The sequence below is a fragment of the Gallinula chloropus genome, assembly GCF_964237585.1.
Source record: "Gallinula chloropus genome assembly, chromosome: 3".
Lineage (NCBI taxonomy): Eukaryota > Metazoa > Chordata > Aves > Gruiformes > Rallidae > Gallinula > Gallinula chloropus.
In genome coordinates, this window is record NC_140087.1 from 67,167,241 (window position 1) to 67,181,475 (window position 14,235).

Consider the following 14,235-nt stretch of genomic DNA (forward strand, 5'->3'; position numbering starts at 1 on the left):
CTTTCATCCTCCTCGCCACCCTGGCACAGACGTTTAAGTAATAACATTCTCTTGCCGGCTTCTTGGCTGCTCGTTCTCCTTGGAGAGAGATATGGGAGGGGGAGGTGTGCGTGTGTGAGAGGAAACAACTGTTACACCTTTTGTCATAAAGACAAAGAACTTGTCTTCATCTCCCTGCGTCCCTCCCTCTGGGTGCACATTTGCAGCACCTCAGCCACTTTGCATTGCTTCCTGGAAATGCTTCATATGGATTCGGTGTGGCCCTGACCTGCCCTTTTTTGTTGTTGCCAATTACGATGGTGCTGATAAAAGGACATGTTGATATGTTTCCGAACAGACTCGTGGTTTGAATTCCTGACATTGCTAGGACAGTCTTATTTATTTATTTAATTGGAGGGGAAGGGGGTGACAACAGGAAGGGGATATGTTTTTGTGGTTTATCATGTTGGTTTATCATGTGCAATTGCAGCACTGTAGTATGTAGTACACAAACCAATGCTTTCTCCCCCTGTCTTATTTGTCTTCCAGTCCTGCAGTCTCCACATCATCTGCTGTGTGAAGAATGATGGTTCCATGAGAGAACTTCCTTTCATTTACCTGTCTACTCCTATTGCTTGCTGCTCCTGGCCAGTGATGAGCCATTCAGCTAGACTGGATTTACCGTGAAGAAGGGAGAGGCAGAATGTGAATTGCAGACTTCTCATCAAGCTCCTTGAGCACTGTTTTTGTGTCTGTATATAAATCTGCTAGTATTGAGCACGCACACTCTTAAACCTACATTGGTAATTCACAGAGTTGCTACTACTGTGTATGAGGGCCGGTACTTTTCGCCGTTATGGCTTCAGTTTGGAAAAGACTGCAGCGTGTTGGGAAGCATGCATCCAAGTTCCAGTTCGTGGCCTCTTACCAGGAGTTGATGGTAGAGTGCACCAAAAAATGGTAAGAAGGGGCTCATGTTGCTGCACAGACGGTAGAGTAAATTGCTGGTGCTGAAATACGAAAGATGCAGCTTGTTTTGTATTGTGTGGTGCACGTGCATTGGTCCTGCCTCCTCTTGCTTTCTCTTGCCTGTCCATTGCAGAAGCAGCTGTGTGGGGTGCTTGCCTTTCTTGACAAGGGCTGTGCTGCATCTGTACCTTGGGCCCGATGGTTTTGTTCTGTATTCTGATTTTCTTGGCTGGCATTGTTGTTATCATACAGAGGACAGGCATTTGTTAGTTTGGAATCTGTGTCTTAGGGGTGTGAATTTGGTTGCTAGTGTAGGTTTTTTGTGTGTGTTGTTTTACTACTACTCAAGAACTATTTTCCAACTTGCAACTCAACTCTTGGTGCTGAACTGATGACACTGTTGTTAGCTGGGTGAGGCAGTTGAGATCAGCCCTGAAAATGGTGATGCTTTCATCTGGGACAGTTCCCTGTTTTGATTTTTACTTTCTTACCTGTCTTGTCTCTCCTCTTCCTTCTTCCTTTCCAGCTTTTAATAGGAAGAGGCAATAGAAAGATCCTTGGGAGTTGTCTGAACACATTTGTTTAGTCAGACAGGAATTTTGTGCAGCGGTGGTCCAGTTGGATGGCTTTGGAGCTCACTAGACAGCAGTTAACAGTTAATGGTATGGGTATGGTGCATCTTCCTTCCTGTGCAAAATGAGCTTAAATAAATCTGCTACGGAAGACTAGAAGCTGCTTTCAAATAGTCAAGCAAAGATTTCCATTATACAAACGCTTAAGTGCTGTTTTATATGTTTGGAATATTGACCTTACTGTCATAATTCCTCACGTTAGTGTGAGCCTGTAGTGTCAGGGGACAGAGAAAGTACTTTCCAGACCTCGTGGACCAAGATGTTCGAATTGCCTTGTAATAAACTGCAGCCTCCTCTCTAATACTTGGCCTTGCTTCTTGTTGGCAAGCTGGGCACTTCTATTGGCTGCTTTCACTGCTTATGAGTAATTGCCTCGACAAATTTAAATTCTATCTCTTGGAGTTGGAAATCTCTGTCAAATATTCTGGATGGTTGCTTGGTCTTAAAGGAACACCGTCACATTACAAAATATTTTAAGAAGTGATTTTGACTAAAATGTTTTGAAAGATTTAGAATCAGAATTGTTTTGGAGGTTTAACTTGCTTTCACAGAATAAAGAAATAAAAACATTTTAGAAGTTGAAGGAGGCTGTCATGATTCTCTCATGAGCTCTACTGTCTGGTCCAGGCCAAATTGTTTTCCACGGTAATTTTGGTTTATCAGGTTTAATTCAGCAGTTGTGTTTATTACTTCTTAGGTTTTATTTGCATAAGCTAGCCTGTTCTGGCTTTCATTTTCACTCTGATTCATTTCTTGCTTGAGAATTTGCAGAATGCTTCAGCACTAAAATATGGTAGTACTGCAGGGGAATGTTCAGATTTGATCTGCAGCAAACTTTCACTTAATTTAAGAAAAACTCACACACAAAAGTTCTCTTGTGAACGCTCGTGTTAGTGTAGAAACAATTAGCTTATTGTTTAATCATAAACTAGAATGCCCACCTAGCAAAATGCCTGTGTAAGAAGCAGTGAAACAGCCTTTCAAAACCTCAGATATGCAACTAATTTAAAAGAAATAGGTTGTCTTTCTGAATCTGCATTTTACATTCTTCGGTTTAAATATAAGGAAGATCATTGTTTCTGTTGGTTATGATGAAGCAACAGTATGGTGGAGAAATGTGGATGAATTCTAGGAAAAACAACAATGAAGAAAAACATCACTCACAATCGCTTTTTGTAGGCTTTTCTATTCGGCTTCCTCTTGTTTGGAGAACTTTAACAAAAATGGTCTTTAGGCATGCAAGCTAAAATACAGTATTTCTGCTGTAACTCCTACACGAAACAAGGGAATATTGAGAACCTGCAACTAAACCTTTCCTTAACTTTGGAGGAGATAGTCTTGCATGCATTGACAGCATCACAGCTTCCTCTATTTCTAAAGGTCCTCCTGGAATTTGGTCCCTGTGAGAACAAAAGAGAAATGAACTCCATATGCTGTTCTTGCTGCAAGCAGTCAATATATATATAAAGTGTCAGTGCTCCAGTCTGTTTGATTGAAATGTAGTAAGCAGTGAGTTATTTTAATGTACTGGCATTTTAACAATGCAGTGTTTCTGGAGGAAAAGAATGCTCCATTCATATTCTAAAATAAATGACAATGCAGTCATAAACACACTTGAATTGAGATTTGTGTGTGAGCAGGATTGTGCATGACCAAGGCAGGCTGCCTGCCTGTCTGTGAGCTGCTGTTTTCTGTTTACGTTTGTCTGACTCTTCAGAAAATGACCTGAGCTTTAGAATATTTCTGTGACTGATTCTGTTGCAGCCTTGAGTGTATTTCTGGTTGGCTTTAATACTTTTTGCCTCCTCTGAACTTGTTTGTTTGGGGTTTTTTTTTTTTAAACTTAGTGTTCAAAATAACTCCAGAAGCAAGAGCAGGAGCTATGCTGGCTGTGTGGGAAGTGGCCACCATTCTGGTGTTGCTGCTTCACCCTTTAAAAGGATTATCTCTAGGTACAGCAGCATTTGTCCAGCACAGGCTTTTTCTGTTCTCTATAATGTCTAATTCTTGTCCCTAATGAATGCCTGAGGGCAGACACTCTCAGATGGTTGCTTTTCATTGGTGATGTATTTGAGGGGGACAGGTTGTGATGGGGTGCCCAGTGCTGCCAGTGTTTCCTTAGAAAAAACTTATTTTCAGACAATTAAGGACTGAGTTGCTTCTGTGGCATCCTGGCTGCTCCTGCTGACCAACACCTCATTGTTGTGGCTGCTGGGTACCCTTGCAAAAATGAGCAGCTAGTTCATTTAGAGCCTTTCATTAAAAATAACGAACAAATGTACTCTTGGTCTTTAACACGGATTAGTGACTCCTGCTACGTAATGCTTTGCATTAATCATATAAGCACTTGATTATTTATTTATTTATTTGGAAAGGTGCTTACTTGGCAGTGCTGGAGTGTGTCATCCTCCACTTATCCTTGGAATGAGCTGGGGCAACACATGGTTTTCCACCCAGCCTCACCAGTGAGATACATCCTGGCCTGCAAGGACTGTGTGTGGCAGGGGAGAGTTAATTTAGTCCTTACGCTCAGTGCAGAGGCATTGAATAAAACCAGAAATCAGTCTTGTGCATTTTGATCAGGCTTCTACAAAACCCCAAAAGTTGTATTTGTTGTTCTGTGCTGTGGGAACAGTCTGATGCTGTGTGGGGTGGGTTTGGGGTGGGCATCGCTGGCGGGTGTACTGCTGTGACTTGTGCTGGGGACTCAGTTCAGTTGCCTGAACACCAGAGTCTAGCTCTGTTTGAGATGCCTTTGGGTTTCCTGCCACTTTGGAGAAGCCCAGGCTTCCTGTTGATTCCATGTCAAGCCTGTCAGCCTGGTGTGTATCTTCTGTGTATACTGGGGCTTCTCAGCAGCTGGATGCCTCTGTTCAGGTGACTGAGTCAAGGCTTGTCTGAGGCACAGGCTCTGCAGAGGAGCCTCATGGGAGGAAAATGCTCCTTTGGACCAGAGATCAGTTCAGCACTGAAACCAGATGATGGGATAGCTGTTTTACAGAGCTGCTGAAGCACCTAAAGCTGAACACATGAGCTCTATGGTTTTTATGTTTCCTTGTTTTTGTGTGATGTCTTGCGAGTCAGGAGCCCAACAGGGTCTTCAAGTGTAGCACTGGTTATTTTTTATAATGTTTGTAATACCTGTCATCTCCTGTGTGAACTACTTTAATTGGTCTGAAGTAGGTTCTGTATTTCCCAACAGATGTCTTTCTCTTTTGGAAATGAAGTAATACTTAATATTTTTTCTCCTCCCTGCCCCCTCCAAAAAAAAAAAAAAAGCTTTAGCCATCAAATTGTCTATTGTAGTTTCATAACTGGATGCTGTAAGAATTTTAAGATTTGGCGTGCATTGTGCATGGGAGAGAAATGAGCTTTTTCAGATTCTGTGGTTCACATCAATCTGCTTGCCTTCTGGTCGCTGTTTTCAAGTGAACTCTTCAGTGCTACAGGCCACCGAAGAACTGGAGTTAATCTCTCGCTGTAGAAGTCCTCCCGCTCTGCCTGTGCAGGGTCAGGCTGTCAAATCACTCAGTTCATGTCCTTGTTTTGCATGATTGTTAAGAGGTGATTCTTGTGAGCACCTAAGTGCTTTTAATTATTAAAGGTGATCACATTGAAACATGTAACAGAAAGAGATGCACTACGGGTGCAGTCAGGACCTCTAGGAGTTTGTTGCACTGTGAAGCACGTTTTTTGTTGTGGGCTCGCTCTTCGCAGATTTTGGTGAATTTGCATTTGTACATTAGCCATGTAGGTACACCGTAACAAACATAGCTTGTGCAAGGAAAGCATTGTGCAATTCCTCCTCTCCTTAGGTTTTTTTTTTCTCCTTCTCAGTTAAATTATACTCTGTCCTCACACTCTTCATTGAGATCTCTGATTTCACACCAAATAATTCCCATCTGCAAACACATTTCAGTGTTTTCTTCTTCATTCATTTCCAGCTTTGAGAACTTTTTGAGGGCTTAAATTGTTTATCAACCTCATTATTTTTCAAATAATCACCACCAGCTGCTTTACAGATCAGTCTTGTGCCTCTCAGCTTTAAAACACACTTGCTGTCCGCTTACAAAGGCGGTTCTCTGCCACTTTGCATGTCTTTCCTCTTTGCATCTCAAAGAAAATCCTTAATTTCGAAACTATTAGATCTGGTCCCCTAGGTTCTCTACCAAGCCCAACTCCTTAACACTGCTTTCACTCCTACTTTGTGAAGCTGGTCTTCTGGCCCCTTTAACACCCCAAGTTAGGGATTTCTCAAAAATTGTTGGTGGCATATTGTGCAGTGAAGAGGTACAGATGCAATAGGAGAGTTACAGGGGTATATATGAAGTCTTTTTTGCTGCTACCTTGTTCACATCACCAATGCTGCTTATTTATAGACATTTTCTATTTGCAGCAACTCTGAGTGTACTTGAAACTTTGTGTCCAGATCTGAAAAGACATCACGGGTAGAAGCAGGCACCAACATTAGTATCTCTAAGGGAGAAAGATTTGGGTTTGTCGTAAATACTTGTTCCTTTATTTTATTTTGAGAGACAGAGTTCTTTCCAGCAACTCATTGACATACTTTACTGTCCTAGCAGTAACAAAAGTAACTGTCTAATGCAGAAAAGATTAAGCTCTAGTAAAGTTGTAGACAAATCCATCTGAATGGTCTGTCTTTCATTCATTTAAAGGAGTGAGGATGTTTCCTTGCTTCACTAAAATACACTAATTTCCCTTCTAACACAGTTATTTTTGAGACAGAAGCTCTGTGTGTAACTTCCTCATAGAGCTTTACAAATAAATAAAACCTGGCCCTGTTCCAGCAGGCACTGTGCTGCACGCATATTCTAAGATAGGTATATTGTTGCTTTGAACCCAGTGGACTTCAGCAGCAATAAAGAATTTTTTCAGCATTGCCTCTCTGAATACTCTTTTGAGCTCTTAGTGTTTGAGTTTAAGCAAAATGAAATATTATGACATTGTGTAGGCCTCATCTGAGCTGAGGCTTCAGTCTCTCTGACTGCTCAGGCTGTATAGTGCCAGTCTGTCGCTTCAATTAGTTTTTAATTAGTTGGAGAGAGCTGAAGTCCCTTTCACAGCTTGGTGTGAACAAGGAGAGGAGGAGGCTCGTAAGGTTGACTAAACCTGAGGAAACTCTTCATTTAAAACAAACCCTTCAGTTACTAGAGTAAAAGCATTTTGCTTGCATGGCTCCCTGAGAATATGAGGGCAGGGGGGTTGTTTGTTTACTGCTAAAAGCTTTCCCAGTTTACTCTGAGGGGGGTGTGTTAAGTGTGTGTTTGTTTCCTTATCCCTTTCTCTTGTTTTACTCCTTGGCCTGGCAGGCTGTTTGCTACTTTGCTGTGGGACGCTCCCAAGCTGCCCTCTGTACCACGTCTGTGTGTCCTGAAGTGGACTCTGAAACACAGGAACTATGCAGCTGAACTTTTGTTCCTTATTTTAAGACATGTGTGCTACAAGAGGGTAAATAAAGCCATCCTTGTTTTCTTCCTCTTGTTCTCTTTATTTGAAAACTGTGTTTCTGCAGCGTACAGTTGATGAAAGTGCAATGGAGCCTCTCAGCTGGGAAGCTGTATGTTTTGGCAGTTAAGGTGTAGGGTCGTTGTGGCTTTTGGCACCTGCAAAGGCATTGCAGGGTCTTGGGAGCTGTCGGTTAAGCATGAGCTAAATTTAGCAGAAACATAACTAACGTTGCTGTTGTCGAAGGCTCTGACTCGTGAGGCTTTCTGAACTCAGGAGCAGAGCTGAGATGTCACTGTCTTCCTCTGCTTTCCTCTGCCCTGAAGCAGAGGCAGGATGCCAGTAAGGCTGCCGGCTGCATTCCTGTTAACTGCCATCCATTTCGGTTCAGATTTGTAAGGTGAGCCTGAGCTGCAGCAGTTGAGGAGCACATGCACCTCCCATAGGCTGCCCTGATGCAGTGGGGAGGAAAAGCTGTCAGAGGGGTGAGATGAGCCACAGCTGTGGGCAAGAGCATCTTGAAGTGCTTCAGCTAAATCACCCGGATCCTGAGTCAGTGCCCTGTGCTGCCACTGTAGGGTTTCCAAGCCCACAAGCTTTTGACATGAATCACAAGTGCAAGCCCTTCTCAACTATAGTTTCCAGCTGCCTGCAAACCTGTAAAGATGAGCAGTGCAGAAGTAGTTCTTGTGTGCCTGTTGAGGCTCTCTTTGTTGTGGAGAGTCTTTATTGGTTTTTTTTTTTTCCTTCTATTTTATTATTACATAAGGAGACTTTCTTGAGTATTGCTCTGCAGCTGCTTAACTGTCTGCAGCTGCTGAACTGCCATCTTTGTGGCTCTGTATTTATTTTAGCACAAACTGGTTTCAGGTTTTATTTCATGTACACACTCGGTCTCCTGCAGCCTTTCTGTGGGCTTTGGTTTTGGTGAGCTGCTATACTGGAGCCTACCAGCACGGTAGCAGGTTCAAGTCTTTCCTAATACATCTCTTGAAAATTTATTTTGGTGCTGACCAAACACCACAGGGGCAAAATAATTTCTAGTTCCAGAGGCAACTGAATTAAAATTGGGGGTATTTTAAGACTTTGTCATGTCACATCAGTTTTGACTCCCATATTACCATGGCCCACATTACTACCACTTGTTTCCTTGGTGCCATCTCTGCAAACACCTGTAATGACCAAACACCTCCCACGGGCACTGCCTCTTTCTTTACCCAAGAAGTAAACTCTGATGATCAGAGTTGTGTGGCATTGCTGGATGGATGGCTTTGGCTGTTACGGTGGAAGATGTTTTGATGGGTGTGCAGCTTTGCTGGGAGCATATATTCATCTCCACTTGTTGGGACAAGTCCTGTCAGATTGCTTGTAGGCCAGGCAGACCAAAGACATTCCTGAAGTCAGCTCTAGGGTTTCCATTAGATATGCTGATGTCCTAGGATGATAGCTATCTTGAACTTTCTTCAGGCCTAAGACTGCTACACTGATGTCCATGCTTTTAAATCCAGTGACATAAACTGACTGTCCCCTCCCAGTGGTGCTTGGGAAGAGTGATCACTGTTGATGTCTAAAGAATAACGATTTTGAACTCCTTTTTCTGTTCAAGTGCAAATCTTAACTGGATGGAGTACTTGGAATAATTGTCTCTTAAGTTGAGTGAATATTCATAAAACTTCCCCTTACATTCCTTTATCTTTGACACATAAGACAATTTTAAGAATGGGAAAGTCCTGACCTGTTTCACACCACTTCCTCTCATGTAACTATTTGGGGTGGTTCTGATTTACTATTAACACTTTTTTAATGATACTTATTTTAAAAAAAACTTTGACAGTTGTTGTTTTAGCCCCTTTTTTGGATTTGAGTATGTAGAAAAGGGAATTTTATAGGCTTTGCTTTTGTTTTTTCATTTTCTTGGTTGAATTATTTACTTTCCTCCCCTTAGATGACTGCTCTGAGCCCCAGTGCCTGCATACCTTCTCAGAATATCAAGGCACAGACAACCTTAAAACAGTAAAGGAATTAATTTGCCTTCCCATGGATTCCTTTCTTATATGTAGTAAATGAGAGTTGGGGTTTTTTTTTTCTCCATGTTGAACTGAAAGGTGACCAAGTGACATCTTAACACCCAGAGTTCCTATAGTGGCCAGCGTGATGGTGAGGATTTTTGACAGAGTATTGACAAAATGCATGATGACCAACACTGCTAGAATTGTTAAACATCTAGTGCTTAAGATGTAATGCCTCCTTTAGTCCCTGGCTGTAAGAATGTCCAGTGGCGGGGTGGGGGAAGTAAGGCAATTTCTTCCTGCCACCACACTTCTCTTCCCTCTTTTCCTGGGTAAATGCTACCCCAGCTGAAATCTAGCAGCTGCAGAACAGGGGATTGCATGATAATACAGAGAGCTTGTGGGGATGCTGTGAGGGGACTGCCCCTGACATGTCATCCGCTGCCTGTGGCAGCCTACTGTGCCATGCTGCCTTGCCAAAGCCTGTCATACCTCCAGACAAACACTGCTGTCCCTTTTCTAGAGAGCTAGGACAGCCTCTTTCTCTGTGGCTGTGCTGTCAGTGGTTTTGACAAACTAGCTTGCTGTGTTGCTGACTTTGAACCTTGGGCTTCCCCCTTATTTTTAGTTTTGCTTTGCAGGGCAAAAGTTCTTGTGTGATCTTAAAATGTGCCTGAATGTTCTGTTTGGCCAGCAAGTTCAGCATTGCATTGGGAAGTTTCAGCATACAGTTTCAACCAAAGGTTATGGTGGTGGGAACTTGTACCTTTTATTTCCTTGCGTTTTGTGACAGGGCGCCTTTGGATAGAACACAGGAGTCCTGATCAGGCCCCGTGGCTGCAGGTAAAAAGACAGTTGCTCAACCCTTTATTAGGCACTGGAGAATCAGCAAGGGAGAAAGCTGCTGAAATCCCAAACTGCTTCCTTCTTCCTGGAACTATGGGTTCATTTCAGTGTTTGCCCTTTGTGCAAGTGTATTTTTGGAACTGGGAGCTGCTAGACAGATTTCTGTGTTTCTGTGCTTCCCATCTGTTACTGCCTCCTGCTTGAGCTGCCTCAGAAGCTGTATCACAAGGGTAAATGGCAATAAAGCCAGGTGTGTTACCTGTTCTTTCAGTTTGTGGGTTACCTGGTTCCAGAGCTTGGTGTTCATCCTCCCTGTCATCACTGAATTCAATACCTCTGATAGTGTGGACAATGTTGATGTAGTAGCGATGCAGTTGACAGTGCAGTCCCTTGCTTCCTTCCCTCTTGTTGTACCTGGAAATAAGAATATGGAATTTTCTTGCCTATATATTCAGTCTGGCTGTCTGGAAGTGGCCATAATAAAGTGCACTAAACCTGCTTCCTCCTGAAAAAAAACATAAAATGCTGACTTAAGTAAGTAAATTTATTTCAGGCAACTTGTTCTTAGGGAAGTAGAGCATGTACTGTACAGAGAAAAGTAATACTACTTCTTTTAGCAATAGCTGTTAAACGGAGGGTGCTTCCTTGTTTTGCAATGAATGATAAAGTCAACAAACTATAATTTAAAAAAAGAAAATAATCTCAAGCCTACTCTTGACTGTAGGAAGTCTGTAATATACCCCAACTAGTTTGTCTACCTCATTGTGAACACTGTCAGTCTGTCTTATGACTGACAAAACCTCATTAAGGCCCAGAGAAGCAGACATCTACTGCCTTGTTAGCCTCACAGAGTGGGCTTTCTGCCCTTGTCTTCCTTCTGTGCTCTGCCATAGGTGGACTCAAGAGAAGACTTGGTTAGGTTTGCCTCACGTCTTCTACGGGATCAGCTGCTTCTTTGCTGCCCTAGGAAGCCTCTAAAAATGGTTGGTGTCGCAGCATTTTATGTGGAATATTTGTTCCTTGTGTTTTGGCGTTGCTCAGGGATGGGCAGGGGCAGTGAGGAGCAGAACATAAGGCTTTTCTCCCTGTTTGAATGTCTTCTGGCGTGGCATGCAAGGCAGATCCTGATGGGTTTGGAGAATAGAAAACAGTGACCTAAATACAAGCAACTCGTGTGTGAAGTGAAAATAATTATTTCAGAGAACAACCACAGAGCCTTCTTGTATTTCTACCAATGTCATTGCTTTGGTTAGCATGGGTTTTATTGCTGGGAACTTCTTCCTATACCAAACATCCCTTGCAGCAAAGGAGAAGTTAAAAGAAGTGGGAAAATGTTTCTGGATGCACGTAACCAGTGACAGACTTTTCTCGCCTGTGCATAGTATGTATAAACAAGTAGTTGAAGATGCAGTGTGACTATGTGAAATCAATGTATGTTGAGCCATCTTAAGAGGAGGGCAGGCCTGGATGGACAGCAGAATGGGTGGCTGTCACCAGTAAGGGGCAAATCTTGTCCACCCTTGGTTCCTCTGGGAGACTCCCAGTGTGCTCTGGAGCACATGGGCAGAGAAGGGCCAGAAATCTCATTCCTTACAATCTCAAGCCACCCCACTGGTACATTAAGTAGTTTTGAAATGACAAAGGATTTCATGTTGCCCAAACGCTCAATATTGTAGTAAACTTACTCTTGATTGAATGCAGTTTCTTTCAGCCATAATCAGGTTTTTTGTTTTACTCAGACAGATGTTTGTTGACGCAGGCCATGTAAAATTCTTATGGCAAAATGTTCCCACTTTAAAATGCAAACTTACTGTGTGTCACGTTGAGCGTTCAGCCTTGATTTTGCGGAGCAAGCAATCTGCACATATGTATACTTGGACCTCATCTACATGCAGCAGCTCCCCTGTTTTACTGTGCCTTGGCAATCCCTGGCACACAGCGCCTATTCTTCCCTTGTAGGCAGGAGCCAACAGTGCAGAACTATGTTATCTAGAGACGTTTTCATGGAAATAGCTCCAAAGCCAGTTTAAGCACTTGTGTAGCAAAATTAAGTGGATTTATATTTCTGATTGTACCGCACAAATGTTCCCGTTCAGAGTAGCTTCCCTAATTGAGGAAGTTTTGTTGTCACATAAGATCCCTTTCAAAGGGAGGTTGCATCATCTCTTGGTGAATGCTAATTATGATTTCACCTCTTTTTGAGTGACAGTGATAGTAACAATCGTAGTGTTAAAGAAAAAAATCTAGATTTAAAGTGTTCAGGGATTCTTTTTGTGCTAAGTGAAAACAAACTTCATTATTTAAGTACTTCTACCTCAAAGTCACAGGTAGAGAAAGTCTGGCTATTAATATCATATGATGTAAAAAAAAAAAGTCCAAGTGCATTTGAAAGGTCGTCTTATTTATAACATTTTTTTTTATTCAAAGGAAGATTTGTAGCTTTGTAAATAAAACTGCAGTACATGTTTGGCCTTCGTTGATGTAACTTCACTTGGTTCAAATTGATATCCTGATCCCTTCAACCTGACACATCCTTATTTTGTTACCGTGTTGTATTCTCTTCCACTGTATAAGTGGTTTTCCATATTGGTGTGACCTGCTCTTTAAGAGTAGGTACATACTTTAACTGTTTGGAGCATTTATAGTTGCAGGAGGATATGAACTTACAACTTGGGCTTTTTGAGCTGATTATTGTACCAATGTATGGGTGTTTTTCTCCTTATTTGAACCCTGGAAGTTGGCTTTGCACACATGTGGCTGTGGGAGTTTGGTTTTTCTGTCGCAAGGCAAGTTCCCAGTCACAGCAGAGAAATTGTGCAGTGTTACGTCTTGCTACCCTGATGTAGCCAGAAGCTGCAGAGTAGTGTTTTTTGAGTATCAAACAAAGAACTTGTGAAGCTATGCAGATTTTTGCTTATTTAAAATAGTAGTAAAATTTGGTTTTGTTCCTTACATAAATAATTTCCTGTCAGTCTGTTTAGCACCCTCATTTGTTTAGAGCAGACTCAATAAATTCTCTGGATTTTTTTCTATGTAGGTATTTTTGATTTGGAGGGGGAAATAAAGTCCTCTTTGCTTCCTGTCCTACTGGAGAGCATTGTCTAGAAGCTGAACCAAGAGAAGTCAGAAAAGCCTAGTGTGGAACCAGGATTCCTTTTAACTTCCCTTGTAACTGTGTAGACAAGTAATTTTTTCTATCACTCCCTAATTCGTGTGCACAAATCATCTTCCGTCAACTTTCCTACAGTTTTATGTCCACAATTACTTAGAAGTAGGATTTATGTCTCCCGTTAAAAGTCAGAAAGCAGCAGCTCTCTGTTCGGTGGTAGTGGCAGAAAACAACTCAAAAGACACTTTGCTGTGTGGAGGTAAATATAAAGTGCTGACAATTTCTCTGGGCAAAAATTCTGCAGCCACACAGCTCCGTTATTAATCCAGTCTTACCAGACTGCCATGTGATCCCCATTTTCTACTCTGGAACTGGGGTACAGATTGCAGAGAAGGTGCAAGAAACCCTCTCTATACTGATAGGGATTGTGCAGATTTATGGTAGGAAGACACTGCATAACCAAGGAGAAAACCACCAGGCTATGTTGTGTGAACTGGGGAAAAGAGAGGGGGCATTTTTCTAAATACAAGTCATGCTAATAATGGGGTAATTTGTAAGAGTGTTTGGTCATGTGGGCACAGAGTATAAACTGTTGCAGAACATTGAACTGAGGTTGAGCAGGACCAATGAAGGCAAGTATGTGAGGAAAACAGGACAGGTAATTTTGGGAAGGTAGTGTGACTGCATGAGCACCCATCTGTGGTTACTGATGCAGGCTTCTGTTGTGGGGAGGGGGTTTTGTTTACTATTTATTTTCCTTTGAGTGACGTGTAATTAAGAGTATATGTAATGGATAAATGCCATATTGAGGGGAAGTAAGTAATTTGTACTAGGCTCTAAGTACATCCCTTCTGGATTGATGTTTCTAAAATAGTTTATCCAGTGGGGTGTATCATGACAATAAGCATAAGGACCAAGCTCCTCTTCAACAGAGGTGATGGATGCCTGAAGCATGTAATTGCACTTGAAAGGCTACATGTTAATTACTCCAGGCCCAAAGTTCAGGGGACCTACACTGTTTTTGTCAGATTCACTTGCAAATGCTCCTGACAGTTAAAACCAAAGTGCTTATAAAGAGGTGTTTATGTAGTAACTCTAGCAATAAATGAAGAGAACTTAAGTTTCCCGAAGACTTTTGGGAGTAAAGCTAGTAGGATAGAGCTCAGTTAAACTCCAACAAAGCTGTGGCTGCATAGCAGGATATAGGTTTATCATTACTGAGATA

The 14,235-nt window shown here is 42.1% G+C and overlaps 1 protein-coding gene across 1 annotated transcript in view; it reads left to right on the plus strand.

The window, feature by feature from the left end:
- Nucleotides 1-835: 835 nt before the first annotated feature.
- EHBP1 (EH domain binding protein 1) overlaps nucleotides 836-14,235 on the plus strand; it is a gene marked incomplete at its 5' end in the record, with an annotated part of 222,802 nt that continues 209,402 nt past the window's right edge. Inside the window, one exon of the mRNA XM_084262567.1 lies at nucleotides 836-939. Coding sequence (XP_084118693.1) covers nucleotides 836-939 — 104 coding nt within the window. The remainder of the gene's footprint in view (nucleotides 940-14,235) is intronic.